The sequence below is a fragment of the Poecilia reticulata genome, chromosome 20 (genome assembly GCF_904066995.2).
Source record: "Poecilia reticulata chromosome 20, P_reticulata-male-v2, whole genome shotgun sequence".
Classification (NCBI taxonomy): Eukaryota; Metazoa; Chordata; class Actinopteri; order Cyprinodontiformes; family Poeciliidae; genus Poecilia; species Poecilia reticulata.
Window position 1 is genome coordinate 3,193,497 of NC_088849.1, and position 16,120 is coordinate 3,209,616.

At 42.3% G+C, this 16,120-nt stretch overlaps 1 protein-coding gene across 2 annotated transcripts in view; it reads left to right on the forward strand.

Moving 5' to 3' along the window:
• Nucleotides 1-632: 632 nt before the first annotated feature.
• sspo (SCO-spondin) overlaps nucleotides 633-16,120 on the forward strand; it is a 78,010-nt gene continuing 62,522 nt past the window's right edge. The window contains exons 1-25 of one of the 2 annotated variants that reach the window (XM_081601439.1): nucleotides 633-799; nucleotides 1,072-1,156; nucleotides 1,923-2,132; nucleotides 3,040-3,122; nucleotides 3,882-4,052; nucleotides 4,138-4,361; nucleotides 4,481-4,583; nucleotides 6,242-6,400; nucleotides 6,505-6,590; nucleotides 6,779-6,904; nucleotides 7,793-7,949; nucleotides 8,084-8,336; nucleotides 8,433-8,574; nucleotides 8,664-8,805; nucleotides 9,530-9,702; nucleotides 9,874-10,092; nucleotides 10,171-10,339; nucleotides 10,495-10,756; nucleotides 12,497-12,707; nucleotides 13,274-13,368; nucleotides 13,458-13,714; nucleotides 14,612-14,746; nucleotides 14,850-15,052; nucleotides 15,136-15,263; nucleotides 15,471-15,580. In XM_081601439.1, coding sequence (XP_081457565.1) covers nucleotides 1,098-1,156; nucleotides 1,923-2,132; nucleotides 3,040-3,122; nucleotides 3,882-4,052; nucleotides 4,138-4,361; nucleotides 4,481-4,583; nucleotides 6,242-6,400; nucleotides 6,505-6,590; nucleotides 6,779-6,904; nucleotides 7,793-7,949; nucleotides 8,084-8,336; nucleotides 8,433-8,574; nucleotides 8,664-8,805; nucleotides 9,530-9,702; nucleotides 9,874-10,092; nucleotides 10,171-10,339; nucleotides 10,495-10,756; nucleotides 12,497-12,707; nucleotides 13,274-13,368; nucleotides 13,458-13,714; nucleotides 14,612-14,746; nucleotides 14,850-15,052; nucleotides 15,136-15,263; nucleotides 15,471-15,580 — 3,877 coding nt within the window. In that variant the 5' untranslated portion in view covers nucleotides 633-799; nucleotides 1,072-1,097. Of the gene's footprint in view, nucleotides 800-1,071; nucleotides 1,157-1,922; nucleotides 2,133-3,039; nucleotides 3,123-3,881; nucleotides 4,053-4,137; nucleotides 4,362-4,480; nucleotides 4,584-6,241; nucleotides 6,401-6,504; nucleotides 6,591-6,778; nucleotides 6,905-7,792; nucleotides 7,950-8,083; nucleotides 8,337-8,432; nucleotides 8,575-8,663; nucleotides 8,806-9,529; nucleotides 9,703-9,873; nucleotides 10,093-10,170; nucleotides 10,340-10,494; nucleotides 10,757-12,496; nucleotides 12,708-13,273; nucleotides 13,369-13,457; nucleotides 13,715-14,611; nucleotides 14,747-14,849; nucleotides 15,053-15,135; nucleotides 15,264-15,470; nucleotides 15,581-16,120 lie in introns of those variants that run through there. The other variant, XM_081601440.1, reaches the window with a different exon arrangement.

Genomic DNA, 16,120 nt, shown 5'->3' on the forward strand with positions numbered 1-16,120 from the left:
TGTGGCAGGAGGGAAGCACCTAAAGCTCTCAGGGCAGTGGTCCCTGAGGGCTGGAGCTGAGTTTGTATGTCTGGTTTGTCCTCTCAGTGTCTCATCAGAAACAATGTTGAAGAGCACACACTGACTCAGCTCATTATCTTTATCAATATACTGACTGCTGCTGTCTAACAGTGATTAGCGTACATGTACACAATCTGCACACTGCCAGCTCCTTGACAGAACCTCTAGGTAACATCATTACCGCAGCTTCTCTTTTCTTTCGTTACTGTGGTCACAGCTGTGTTTGAGTCTCCTTTCACTGTGACCCATCCTATGACCCATCAGAAGGTCATACTTAGGATACTGCTGATTCTGAAAGCTCTGCACCCTCATGTCTGCCGCTACATTTGGCTGAATAAATGTCCACATAATTTTTCCTGAAACACCTTTCTTTAAGCGATTAAGTTCATACAAACATCTCTTTGTTCTGCAGCCAAGGCTCTGCCGCCACGCCAACGCCGGCGCCCCCGTAGTGCTGGTTGGTGTTAAATCAGAGGCGCTTAGGTCACAGGTTCCGTGTCCAATACCTGTGTTCCCAGCTGTTACCCTGACCCTTGTGTCCAATGGCAGCTGGCTGAAATGCCACTGTACATCCCCCACACTCAAAACCCCCACAAGTTCTGCTCGACCACATCTCACTTCTCAAAGTTTTTATTACTCTCAAACCAGGAAGAATAAGGAAAAGAAAAACAACAGACACACTGATAGCTTTTTTGGGAGGGGTGGACTTTTAAATATTATCCCACACTTGTTTTTTAAGGTGAGTGTTCCTGTTTATCAGTGTGTGAAGACATTAACTATTTTATCGTCTTAGTTGTTGTTATGTTCTGTTTGTATAAAATGAAATTACCTGCCAACAACTCTTCACGAGGCTGTAAACCTTTTTGAATTTTATGGTTTTATGTCTTGAACTGCCTGTGAATTTGTTTTTGTCTTTTATAACAGGGAGACGATTAATGATGTGAAGTTTATAATAGGATTTCAGTTTAAGAATGTAACAATGGAACATGAAAATATGTCGACTTTCCATAGGAGCTGTAAAGTCAAACATTACGAAGATGAACTTGGAACCAGGTCTTGTGGTTCTGCTGGGTCTGCAGCTGGTGGTGGGAGCTGGGTGAGTTAAAGTAGAGCTCCTGCTTCCTGAATGACAAACATCAACAAACCAATAACCAATATTATTAAGCGAGAAATGAGTTTTACAAAAGGTTACATAATTTTACAGAAACAAATTAGTAGCGTAATACCGTCCCACTATTTTAACATGTTCCAAATCTTTAGTTGAAAAGCAGCTAACTGTCATTAAACTATACAGCTTTTGTTTTTTTCTCTTGCAACACTTTAAAATAGTTATACATACAAATAATATACCAATAAAATACAACACAAAAATTACATTTTTTTGCTTTTTTCAGATTTTTGAACTGGCAGTTCGCCTGACTGAATCCTTTTGCTTTGCTTTTCATGGCTAAAAATGCACAGATTTTTTTGAAGACATGGCTGAGTTACAATTTGTTCACATGTCTTTAATATATTTAGGCTTAAGATGTTTGCTAAAGAAATATTTCCTGTGTCTGGAAGGGACATTGATTCTTGCAGTTGCCCAGCTGGTCATTCCTACAATCTGATAATGTCTTTGGTGTCTAAAAAGATTTTTCTACTGATTATTGAGAAGAATTCCAAAATAAAATGTATAAAAAAATCTTTAATAATAAGTAAATATCTTATAAGTAGGGTACTCCCTTTATGTAGTTGTTCTTTAATATCCAAGATGCCTCTCTCAATTTCAATCATTAAAAACGTTCTTCGTTAAAAGTCAGAAAATTAAAAAAAGTGCCATGGGTCTGGAAATCCTGTCTCTAACCGTTTATCTCCCATTGCAGACACTGGTGTGAACGTGTGGTGGAAGACAGAGTGGAGTGGGTTCTGTCCCCACGACTGCAGCTGGAAGTGGGCTGCTCTGAAGTGTACCAGTACAACACCCAGGGATGGAGGCTGGATGTGGACAGGATGCGCACCGTGCATGGAGGGGACGACGGAATCGCTCGATATTACAAACAGCAGGGACAGACGGCGTCCTGCTTCTTGTACAAGTAAGCTGAGCAGAAGGTTCTGTAAAACGTCTTCTCATGTGAAAATATAATGTTTAAGTTGTTGGACATGTTTCCTTTATAAGGCAAGAACTTGGTAAGCAGGAGATTCTGATGATTAAATGTGAGTCAGGCAAACAAAATATACAAAAGTCTTTGTATGTGTCATATTATAGAATGATTTTTACTGACCATTGATGGGCAAATCCACTTTTTTGGATTGGCACTGCATGTTTTTCTTTTAAACAGAATTTTTCTGTTACAAATACATCATTTTGTTCACCAAATATGTTTTCAGATTTGTTTTGTTTGCTTTTGTAACATTTTTCGAAAATGTAGCATTAAATAAAATACAAAATTAATAATACCACATGCCAGAAGTTATTGACATCAGTATCAATATCAGTTCTGATATCAGTATCAGTATCAGTCTCTGTATCGGCCATACTGACCCTGTATTTACCTGGTCTCAGGTAAATACAGGGTCAGTATGGCCCTGTATGCTGCATATGATTCCATAATATGCAGCATGATGCACGTCTAGCTGTTAACCAGGGTGACATAGCCACATATCATCACTGGGAAAACTATTTTTTTATTCACGTAGCTTATCTTTGATATAAAATTAGTTTGATGATCTAGAATATTTTATTTGTGACACAAATGTAAAGTCAGAAAAATCATGATTTCTTTTTGAGTGAGGCTGTTCATTTGTTCTGAATTTTATTTGAAATTCTCTCTCAAATAATAATAATAAAAAAACGACAATATCATTTAAACATTAATTGTTTCTTTGTTAGTTAATAAACAAATAGTATGAGTGGAAAGAAATTCTTCTTGTAGATATAAACCTTAAGACAACCTGTGTATGTTATGGTTTATGGTTTAGTTTGCACGTTTCTGTTCTCAGACCGCCGGAGATGGAGAGTCAAGCCGTGAATAAGACAGTGAGGACCTGCTGTGAGGGCTGGGGAGGACCTCACTGCTCTCAGGGTAAGGGTGCGTTCACACTGCAGCCTGAAGTGACCCAATTCCGATTTTTTTACCGGGGCCATTCACACTGCCAAGAATGCGACCTGTACGCGTTCTGCAGTCTGAACGGGCAAACTACCTGAAAGTGTCCCGCATGCTCAGTAGAGGGCGCCATAGCTTCAGCGTTCTCAGTGTTCTGATAACTGCCACAAAAAGAAGTACTCATTGTTTGCGGAAGTAAACATGGAGGCTAAGGGTGGAGCTTAGCTTACATATTTGAAGTTGTTGTCCGGCCGGAGCAGCATATTAACAACTTAATCTTCATTATAGTCCGTCATAGTTGTTGTTTTTCTTCCCGCTTGTGCGCGTATCAGGACGCAGAATAGTTAGATTTGTTGAGAATCGTGACGTTCACTTCGGATGAATGCGACCTGGACGTTAGGTCGCATTTGAATCAGAGACGTATCGGATATGGGTCACATTCGAAGAAGAATCCGACCTGTGCTGTTCAGACTGTCATGAAAAGATCGGATACAGGTCGCATTACGTCAAAAAAAAAAATCGGTATTGAGTCACTTCAAGCTGCAGTGTGAACGCAGAGAAGAAACCACTGGTCTGCTCCTACATGAAGCCATGATGGCAGTAAATGAAGTCAATAAAAATGTGTTAAGATTTAAACAAGCAAGACAAAACAAAAAAACTGTTAAACGTTGCGTAAAACCTGCTGTCAAAATGACCACAAGGGCTACATGTTCATCTTTCGTTTCCTTTGCCTCTCAGGTGTTGGGGTCCGTGGTCAGTGCTATTCCACATGGAACTGTGAGAAATTCCCAGGAGTTCATAACTCCTCGCTCATGCCGATGGAGCAATGCTGCAGCACCCTGTGGGGACTGAGCTGGAAGAACGCCTCGGACCAAACCTGTTTGACTTGCACCTACACTCTGCTGCCAGGTCTGAAGCAGCTACACAGGAATGGAATGACACCAAGCCTTGTGAAGAATGTCTGACATGCACTGCCTCTCTACCTCACTTCTAGACTCCCAGTCCTCTCCTCTGGTGCGGAGCGGACTGCTGGGTACTGCCAGGGTTCCTCTGGGCTCGGCCACATGTGTGTCCTGGGGAGGAGCCCACTATCGCACTTTTGACAGGAAGCACTTCCACTTTCAGGGAAGCTGTACGTACCTGCTGGCCTCATCTACCGATGGCACCTGGGCAGTCTACATCAGTACAATCTGTGACCAGAGAGGAGACTGTAACAAGGTGACCATTCCCAATCAAACCCATCCTGTGGTAGAGGATGGAGTGTCTGTCCGCACAAAGCACATCTTTGGACCACATCTGTGAATAATAATCAAATATCTGTGCAAATATCATTTCAGGCGCTGAGGATGATGCTGGGTCTGGATTTGGTTTCTATTCACCATAAAAATGTAACACTGAACAGCCTGCCTGTTCTAAATGGGGAGCCACTATTTCAAAATGGTAAGACAATTATTAGAAAAATCAATCATTTTCTGGCTCTATGTGGAAACTCTAACATCCTGAACTCCAGAACTGGTTGAGCTGCCATTTGCAGTAAAAAGACTAGAAGTCTTTTAAACCACTGGAAGAATTCTGGTTCACTCTTTGAGATAGAATTCAGCCCCACTGGAGTGGCGGAACTACCTCACTATTTGCAAAGTTTTTTTTTCTGGACTTTCTGCTTCTGGATTCGCTGCAAGAGAATATAATTTCTGGTTCCATTGATCACAGTAAATCATCCAGGGTCTCATGCAGCAATGCAGTTCAAAACCTTCACACTACGTCCACCATGTTTGATTTTAGGTTTTGGTTCTGTTTCTGAAATGCTGTCCAGGTTTTACATAAGATGTACTGGGATGCAACTCTAATAACATTCCACTTTTGTCTTGGTACAAACAAACAAAAAAAAAAACAGTTTTCTTCATTTCTGGACTGCATCACTCATTGGTTCACTGGAGTCCCAGAACCTTAAAAATAGTTTCAAAACCTTTTCCACAATGATATATATCAATGACATCGTGTCTCATCAAGTCTTAAATTTATTTAGATCATGATATGATGTTGATTTTCAAGATTAGCCTACTTTAGGTTGTCAGGCAACCTATGAATATTTTAATTCTTGAGGTCTGGATGTAGTGAGACCGGAATGGGGCTAATAAAACTGATAGTACTTTTTGTGGTTAATCACAAGGGGAAGTTACTCTAACAAACATGTTTATACAACTCTTTCTTCTTAATAAGTGAATTCATCATTTGAAAGCTGCTTTATCATTCATTCTTATTTTACCTAAAATTGATTTTTTTGGCCATTTGAAACATGACAAAATAGCAACAAAATAAAAGTAAGTAATGATATATTTAAAAACCATTGTAACATCTCTTGCCATAAATAAATAAGTCATTTAGTTTTCTCTCTCATCCAGAGCATTTTGATGAAGTGATGCTAAAGCTTTTGGAATCACACAGAAGTTGAGAGAGGTGGAACGTTGGCCATGTATGTTAATGTTGAAGGAAACACCCTAGTTAACAAAGCCGCACCACCAATCGCTCATGTTCAGTTTCCATGGTAGCCAACTGCTGCACTGGAGCATAGATGGAAGCTGTCCTCTCGACCTTTAACCTCTATTCAAACATTGATTGATATGGATGTGCAATAACAAGACCTGCAGATTCAGAGAGTCAGTCAAAACAAACAATTATTATTACTATTATTACCTATTACTTGTAGGTGTATGTGCTTATACTTTTATCTCTAAATACTCCATCCTGTTACTCCTGCTTCACGCAGGTCGGCTGGAAGTCATGTCAGGATAACTGATTTCTATTCTTTCCTTGCTTGGTCAAACTTGGTCAGTTTGACCATTAGCTGCTTCCTTTGGTGCAGCTTCATGTCCAAAACAAGCTTTATAAAATCTAAAGTTTACTCTGATCTGCATTAAAATATATATATTTAAAATCCCTTAGTTGTAGCTAGTGGTCAGTCTTCCCCTTGGCCTGGTTTCCCACCATTCAACCCTGAATATTGATATTTGTGAAAATGCTTTTTTAAAAATGATTTTTATTGTTAATCAGAAATCATGCATTTTGCTTACATGAAGAGTTTTTCTCTTTGCCTTTAGGAGTGAGCGTCCACTGGCTTGGGGACTATGTGTTTGTGGAGAGTGGGGTGGGGGTCAGGGTGAAGTTCGACATGGTCAACACAGTGTATGTGACGGTGACCTCTGAGCAGCTGGGGACCACCAGGGGACTCTGTGGAGTCTTTAACAACAATGCTGATGGTAAGAGTTCCCACATGCATGTTCACTACAGTGCGCTGCAGTTTCCCACTTTGTTTGGTTTCTCTAAGCTACGTTTGAATTGCTGTCTGTGTGAACGATCACAGATGATTTCACCACCATGGCTGGAGACGTGTCTTCATACGCTGCCAGTTTTGGAAACTCATGGAAAATTCCGGACCAGCACAACGAGGTTCCGTCATTTAAACATTCCTTTAGAGAGTCTTCATCACTTTTATTGATCAGTTTAGTGTTTGGCTCTTTCTACTAAATTACGATGGTTTTTGTTAACATCAAAAGTTGTACAAATACAGCTGTAGTTGCTTAAATGTCCTTCACATGTGGGGCCTTACTGACTGAGGCTGGTTAATGGTCCATCAGGACTGCAGTGATGCAGCTGAGCTTGGCCACAGCTGTGATGTCACAGGAGATCCCGCTCTACACCAGCGGGCAGAATCAGTGTGTCGTCAGCTGCTGGAAAAACCCTTCACACACTGCCACAGCCAGGTCAGCAACCCGGGAAACGAAGTGAAGACACACACTCCACTCATCAGAACTTTGTGGCCTACTTCTAATCTCTGGGTTTTACTAAATTTTCTCCTGGTGATGGTGTGTTTAACCAGTTTAGATTTATCTTAAATAACCATACACACTTCACACAGATCTTGTGTTTTATTATCCCGGTTGCTGCTGGATTCTAACCTGAAACAGTCTTTTCATCACCTGATCAATTGTTTTAGATCATTACCTAAAAGAACCTGGAAACGGACAGAAGAGTTTTTTTTTAAAAAAAGAATGAAAACCCATAGGTCTCCATAGAGAGGAGACATTGTTGGTGTTGATCACCTAGCATGCTTAGACATGCTTAATATGAATGTTATTGGAGGGAATATAAATCCATAAAATCTAGTACTTCTAAAAACCTGTCAACATTTCCAAATAATTCATGCTAACCATGATTAAGAGAGATAAATGTGTTGAAACATCAGTTTTTCTTTAATAAATCTATATATAATGTCAAAACTCTTCAAATGCATTAAATGGATAGTGGTAGATACATTCTTTGCATAAGAATAGGTTCTCATGGTCTGAGGCCCAAATAATGAGGTCATTAACACGACTCTTGGCTGCACTTAGGAGGTGATTCAACTATTTGATTGAAGAGTGTTGAACCTGGGAGACATCTAAGAGTTGCAGGTCACCGGCCATTGAGGACCTGAATTGCCCACCCCTGCCCTAATCCTTTGCTCTGTCTGGGTCACTCACTGGGGCTAGTTAGAAGAAACATTTTGGTGAAATTAATAGACGACTATGAACCTGATCGCCCAGGCCTGTTTTATTCAAACCATAGTGGTTTATAGTTAAATGACTAAAGGTTGTGTCTTTAACTCACAGGTGGATCCAGGAGCCTACATGGACAGCTGTCAGTACTTGTACTGCAGCCTCCCACCCAAAGAGAGGCAGGCTGCAGTGTGTGACACCCTGGCCAGCTACACCCGGGAGTGTGCTGAACAACACGTCATCATAATGTGGAGGACCGCAGCACTATGTGGTGCAGAAATATAAGATTTTAGTATTTGACTTAGAGATGAAAATTGTGAATGTTATTATCCTCCATTAAGTCATGCAAAAGCAGCAGTTTGGTTGTTTGACTGTGTTTTTTCAAAATGTCCCTTGTCCCTCCAGGTCGTGTCTGCCCCAGAGGACAGGTCTTTTCAGACTGTGTGTCCTCCTGTCCTCCGAGCTGCTCTTCTCCTCACCCCCCGGGGCCTGCTGCAGCCGTGGGTCAGTGCAGAGAGGAGTGTGTGGGGGGCTGCGAGTGTCCTCCTGATCGCTACCTTTACCAGGGTCTCTGCTTGAAAATAGAAGACTGTCCCTGTTTCCACCGCAGGCGCATCCACCAGCCTGGGGACAGGATACAGATGAGATGCAACACCTGGTGAGAAATGACTCTACTTGTCCTGCAACAGCATCCCGAAAAGCCGTTTGCATGTTTTTCATTCTGATCCTCCATAATGTGTCCCTATTCTCCCAGTGTGTGCAGGGCGGGTCAGTGGGAGTGTACAAGAGAGAAGTGCGCCGGCCAGTGCACTCTGATGGGGGCATTGCAGGTGACCACATTCGACAAAAAACGGTATGCACTGCCTGGTGGAGACTGCCCTTTCATCGTTGTGGAGGTAAGACACAAACAACAGTGCACACAGTGACACATGCTAAGACATTTGGGTGGATGCTTACTGCTGTTTGCTCCCATCTTTGTGTCCAGGACTTTGTGGACAGGAAGTTGGCGGTGGGAGTGCGTTGTGGAGAGTGTGCAGCTGGGGATGGGGCAGCGGGAGGAGAAACGGGCTGTCTGAAGGAGATAACAGTGACGGCTCTGCACACAACAGTCACCGTTACACACACTGGTGAGTTACCATAAATATGTCATAGTGTTGAAACTGTTGACTAACTGAGTAACTGTAAGGAACTAAATATGAATAACAGAATTAAAAGAACATCAGTGTTTTATATTTCAGTCAAATTTGGTGTGTACTTATTTATTTTTTAATATCTTTAAAGTGGGAAGCCAAGTAAAAACAATATCCTGATAGTAATATACGATGTGACAGTGGTGTTTTTCAAAATTCTTTGCAATGGCTCTTACATTAAGGTACATGTTCATCCTTTCAGACTAAACTGAAAAGGAGGGGATAAAATATCAGTAGCTAAACTAGATGTTAGGCAACACAGGAAACTAATGTTCAAGTTGACTTTAGGAAATGAGCAGAACATCTGGCTTCTTGGAAAGAAAATGTGGGGAAATAGACCTGGATAAAGACCTTTGCTCAGTACAGTTTGTTCACTGGATAAGGCAGAGTGACACATTCAACAATTGTGGGGGGTGATAACGAAGTGTTTCACTGGTGAACTTTACTAACTGTGCCAGAGTGGATTCTTATTTAGTCTTTTCATATTTAGGCCCATTCACTTTCACCTTTCACATAGTTTCATTCTCAGATTTGCCCAAGGACACAATGACTTTGACAGATGGAGCGGGGGTTTGAACCTGTAACCCATTGTTTACAGAATGGACTCCCACTACCTGAGCCACTCAAAGCCTATGTTTCAGGACAGTATTGTTCTTTTTAGGCACCGTGACTCTGAATGGCCAACGGGAGATGATGCCTGTGGCGACTGGAGACCTGGTTTTGCGCAAGGCCACCTCTTCATTCATCGTCATCCAGGCTTTTGGAGCCCAGCTTCTGTGGTACTTAGATGGATCCTTTACCCTCATCAGCCTACAGCCTGGTTTTGCCAACAAGGTGATACTGAGACCACATGTGGTCCTTTTCTTAGACATCCACTTCTAGAAAAACAGATTTCTGAATGCTTATTTGGTTACCTGTTGGAAAAAACAAGTTACTATGTATGCAGCCATTTCTATGCGAATGTCCCTTTAGCAGTGGTGAATGGATGCACGTGTTGTGTTTAAGGTGCGTGGTCTATGTGGAACTCTGACTTGGAGCCAGCATGATGACTTTACCACCCCAGAGGGAGATGTGGAGAACAATGTTTTATCCTTCGCAGAGAAATTCACAAGTGAGCCCTGCACCCTGCCTGGAGGAACTCCAGCTGATCCCTGCTCCACATACACCCAGAGGAGAATCTACGCCCAGACAGTGTGTGCCATCATGCATAGTCCGGTCTTTCAGGTCGGTGTGTATGAAGAGAGTTTTGTCTTCCTACCTCTCTCTTCTTGATCAAACAATCCTCACACCTCTACCCTGCAGCTGTGTCATGACGTAGTGGACAGGGAGCCGTATTTTCGTCTCTGCCTGTCGGAGGTGTGTGGCTGTGATCCACAGAGGACATCATGTCACTGCACCGTCCTCACTGCCTACGGCCGACACTGCGCTCAGGAGGGCGTCACAGTCCAGTGGCGCAACCAAACACTCTGCCGTAAGATGCTCCCCGGCCCCCTTATAAAAGAGTACTTTTTTATTTACAGTTCATTCAACAACTGGTACCTATAACCAAGTTGCGCTCTCATCATTTAAAATAATTGTTTGCCTCCCAGATGCACGTATGTTAAAAGCAGATCTCTTCCTACCCAGCGGTCCAGTGCACAGGGGGCCAGGTGTACCAGGAGTGTGGTCGTGCCTGCGGTGGCTCCTGCTCAGACCGGCGTCAGGGCTGGAGCTGTGACGAGTTCAGCTCTGAATCAGGACGCGGCGTGTGTGTTCCAGGTTGTCAGTGTCCTGCAGGACTTGTGCAGGACCAGCAAGGCCAGTGTGTGCCTCTCTCTCTGTGCCCCTGCATGGAAGGAGACAAGGTGTACTCAGCAGGCGCTGTGATGCAGAAAGGCTGCAACACTTGGTATGTAGAGAGGGGAAGGAAATTACACAAATGATGTCAAGTCAGATATTTCTTAACTTGTGTCTAAACGTGAACAACAGTGCTTAATTTTTACGTCTTGAAAACAGTGTAGGATATTCACACAAATACTCCAAGATGAACTTATCTTGTGCTTTACACATAAAAGTAGAGTTTTCAGAGTTTGAAAACTCTATTGGGACTTCAGGTGGAATTATGTGCTTTGGTCAGATGATACTAAGATTGAGTTTCTTAGCAATAATCCTCTAGGGAGATTTGTCATTATTACACATAATGGAAAATTGCCTCCTGCTTGATGTTAAGTGTGATCTTTGACACTGTGGATCTCTGTCTCTTCAAATGATCAGAATATCTTTAGTAGACATTTGAAAAGCCTCTGCCAGAAAACCGAAGGTGGTTCATTATTGGGGAAGAGTCATGATCCAAAAACAATAAAGCCAAATCAACATAGAGATGGTTCACCAAACACAGTATATTTATTCCAGTGTCATCATAGTCCCCAAACCTACAGTCAGCTGAAACAATTGGGCCATTTATCAATCATTTCTGATTCTCTAATCCATCATTTGGTGTAATTTTTACAAAAGTGGATAAATACTAAATGTACAGTTTTTTGTTAGATCTGATGAAATGAAGCGATTCTAGTTGAACATTACAGTTACATTAAATCTAATTTGGGTATTATTTAGCACCCTATTTATGATGACCAATAAATATGGTAGACTAGATCAATATCAATATATAAAGGAAATAGAAAGACACTAGATGGCCTGATCACTGTCTGACCTTGTTGTATGTCTGATATGTAAGAGCATATCAGAAAGTTAACAACTTTCTGATATGCTGAGTTTATATGTGCCGCTTTCACCATCTGATGGTGGAGGTGAGGTGTGGAAATTCAGCTGTTCAAAGTTACTAGAATTAAACATGAAACTAGAATGTGACACTGAAAAGATGTTTAGCAAGTCGACTTCTCGTCACTTAACCTACAATGACAGACTTTGATCTAGTCTAAAGTCCGTTCAGTTGACTTATCAAGCCACTACTGACCTTAAATCTCAAACTAATGCTTTTTGTGTTGATAAAAGTAAAACAAACTATGCAAATGTATAAAATGTTACGATTAGAGCATCGCTCTCTTTCAGAGAGTACGAAGCCACCTTCTGTCTGAAGAGGAGACCCTGTGGTGGGAGAGCTCTGATGAAATCACTCTATGATCCTGCTCCCTGAACCAGGATAGGTTGATTTCATTGCATTTCTTCACCACATCACAACACATGGAGTCTCTTCAAACTGCCCTCTAAGACCTGGAACGGAGCCGCCTGATCCGATATCTACTCTAAGCATTATGTGCAGTAGACATCGTCTTTCTACTGCTGACAGCAATCTGTCTGTTGAGCTGACTCACTGTACTGTGAAATGGCTAATGATTATACAGATAAACAAAACCATATACATTTAGTGCCTGGAGCGACAGTCCTTGGCAGTAAAAGGATTATGATAAAAGCTGAGCACGTTTTGTTGACTTGAACGTTTATGGATGTGTTGTAAACCTGCCTGAGCGAGCAGAAATGTAGCAAGCATGAAGGATCAGGGATGCATTTCAGTCCACTCAGCAGGTTTATCTGGAACTATTTTCTGCCTCACATGCAGGAGTTACAGTTTTCAGATAACTTTTCAAACTTTCGTGAGCATCTAACATTATTCTCCCTCGCTTTCCAGCGTGTGTGAGCAGGGAGTGTTTAACTGCACCCAGGAGTTCTGTGAGGAGGTACAACAGTGCCCCCACTCTCTGGTCTACTCTCCACGCTCCTGCCTCCTGACCTGCTCCAGTCTGGAGCCTCCTGGCCATCAGCCTGTGTCCAGCGTCTCACACTCCAGCTGCAGGGAGCCACTGTCTGGCTGCGTCTGTCCTCAGGGAACTGTCTCTCTAGTACGTAAAAAATCACTTTAGCCCTTTCTAGGAAGGATAGAGATAAGCAGCTGGTCCTCTGTTGCCTTGCAAAAGTATGATAGAAGGCAATCCAACAGGATGATGCTGCCACCACCGTGTTCAATTTATGGATGTTGTAGGGATTATTTCAGTTTCAGTTTTTTCCCACATTCAGGATTTTGCATGTCTGAACAAAACGATTAATTTAATCTCACAAGATCATCTGTGTGCCGTTCACGACTTGGCTTGAGGAAAACTGGAACTAGGACTTCTTATGTTTTTGTTTTTTTTTGAACGCATATCAACACATGTTCACATGCACTTGTTTTTGAGAATGGACTCAGCAACAACTCAGCAAGTAGAACCCAGTTAAATAGTTCAGAATAACACAGTAAAGCAGGCGAAAGTCTTTAAAGCTGGTTTTGTTCTGGTATACATTTTCTGTCAGGGCATTGGGTTGTTTTTGTTTTGCTTTTGGTTCTTTAGTTCTGATTTGATATCTGTTCTTATTTTGGTTCAGATCAACCTGATCTGTGGTTCTAACTGTGCATCTTCACACGTTTCAGGAGGATCGCTGTGTTCCACCAGAGGAGTGTCCATGTCACCATAACGGCCAACTTTATTACACCAATGACACCATCATTAAAGACTGCAACACATGGTAACATCGACAGCTGCGGGTTGGTATCCCCACCCTGTTACTCCACCAAACAAAGTTTTTTTTTTTTTGTATGTTTTTCTTTCCTGCAGTGTGTGTAAGAAGCGGCGCTGGCGCTGCTCCCAGACCGTCTGTGCCGGTGTGTGCGTTGCCACCGGAGATCCACACTATGTGACGTTTGACGGCCGCTGCTACTCGTACCTGGGTGACTGCCAGTACGTGTTGGCTCGGGAGAACAGCGGCTTGTTCAGCGTGACGGCGGAGAACGTGCCCTGTGGCAGCACCGGCGTCACCTGCACCAAGTCGGTCACCCTCAGCCTCGGAAATACGGTCATACACCTGCTGAGAGGTAGCACGCACACACACACACGCACACGCATGCACACACACGCTGTTTGGGGAAAAACTTGATGAAAGATTGACATAAAGACAACCATGTGATTCATGTGCAACTGGCAAACAATTAAAGTAAGAAAATGACTTACTTTTGGAAAACTAATGGAAAACTAGTTTGGGCCACAACTTACACATAACTTCCATTTTTCTCCTATTTTTTATGCCACCCTGGGTAACGACTAGGGCTGCACTGATTGCAGTTTTTTACCGATTACCGATCTGTAAAATGATGGGCCTGCCGATTCCGATTTTGGCCAATGCCGATTTTTTTTTGCCTGGAATGTCACTAAAAATAACAAGAAAGTTGCTGAGTTGGCATCAGTAGAGTGACTATTGTTAACTGTAAACATGGGGTCATGGTCGGCTGGTCAGTCAAACATTTCCCAGGGGAGAGCAGAAAAGGACAGAGGTTGATTTCTAGACCTTTTCTGAGGTAGAAAAGATCCAGGGATAAGATTGGCTTCATGTGTAAGTATTGACCAATCACTGATCTCCCAAAATTAAGGAAATTGGCTGGCCAATAAATCGGTGCACCCCTAGTAATAACCCATATTACCATTCTCAAAAGGCATCACTGCAACCTTTACAGGATTGGTTCTGTCTGTGTTCATACATTGGTGAAATGACCAATAAGAACGCCTTTGTTTGTTTGATTCCAATTTTTAAACTTTAATTCAAGGATTTCTTAAAGAAACCAGTTTGTAACCTTCAGTTGGACAGCTTTTTCTGTCACATTTAAGATTATTTTAGAGCCAAATGTACAGAATATGAATCTTTTTCATCAGAATATGTTTCCTAGGAAGCAGGAAGGTAATTTGGTGACTTAATGTGTCTCGTCTGTGGCGTTCAGGTAAAGCAGTAACGGTGAATGGAATGCCTGTTTCCTTACCAAAGACCTACAGTGGCAGCGGTCTGGCTCTGGAGAGAGCCGGCATATTTGTCGCTCTGTTTTCCCGACTAGGAATCACCTTGCTCTGGGATGGAGGTAGGCCGACTTCCTGATCAGGGTTTACTTTTGTAATAGTTTTTCATGATTTTTGCTAGTGAAGTTAATTCTTTGTTGTTGTTGTTTTTGTTTTTCCCACCAGGGATGCGTGTGTACGTGCGCCTGGCGCCCCACCTGCGGGGTCAGGTGGAAGGCCTGTGCGGGAACTTCGATGGAGACACGGAGAACGACTTCACAACACGGCAAGGCATCGTGGAGTCCACGCCGGAGTTGTTTGGAAATTCGTGGAAGGTCAGCCCTTCCTGCCCCGACGTGGAAAACCAGGATGTCAGAGATCCCTGCGCTGTAAGTTCACCATGGACATCCGTCCATGTGTTCATTCCCCCAGCAGCACAAAGCACCTCTGATGACGGTTGTTGCCTTTCCAGCTGAATCCCCACAGAGTGACCTGGGCCAGGAAGAGGTGTGCAGTGCTGACTCAGGAGCTGTTTTCACGCTGCCATGCTGAGGTTTCCTTCCAGCAGTATTATGACTGGTGTGTCTTTGATGCTTGTGGGTGAGTGACACAACAAATCACAGCGCTATGGCTTTGAGATCTGTATTGTGCTGTTGCCTTGCAAGCAAAAATACTGGGTTTCCTTTCCATATTGTTTTTATTATTTGGGAAGTTTTTTTTGTTTTGTTTTCTTTTGTTTTACGGTACATAGTTTGTAATTCCTCCAAGGCTGAGCATGTGTTCTGTTTGTTCTGCTGGCGCGTTCAGCTGTGACTCCGGTGGGGACTGTGAATGTCTCTGCACAGCTGTTGCTTCATATGCAGAGGAGTGCAACCGGAGAGGAGTCTACATCCGCTGGAGGTCTCAGGATCTGTGCCGTACGTCTCATTCACACACCAAACACACCGATGTCAAATAACACGCCTCAAAATTACACACAAATCATATTTTAATAGTATTTCTTTTTTAATGGCAATATGGAGAACATGAGATTACGATAAATCATTTTCTAACTGTTTTCACCCTAAGTTGAACATAAATCCAACCCTCCAGCTCCACTCTCTAGATTTTTTTCTGCTGATGTTTCAGTTGTTCCAAACATGCTCAGGTATGGTTTTAATTTAGAGCGTAGCATATTGTTTAATAACGTTTTGGGGGATTTCAGTCTGACCTGAACATTGTAAATGTTTTTCAGTTCTACTTGCCGTTTAATGGCGTAGTGAAAGAAACTGGTTGATCGCTGTTATTAAGAAGAAATGTCTTCATTGATCACTGATTTTGTTTTTAAATGTCAGAAATAATTTTTAAAGAGCTTTGAGCTTCTCACATATTCAGATGAAAACAGGAAGGTGAGTAGGAAGAGTATATTTTTTTCATTTAGTTGCATAATAATTCTGCACAACATCCTAACAATTGTC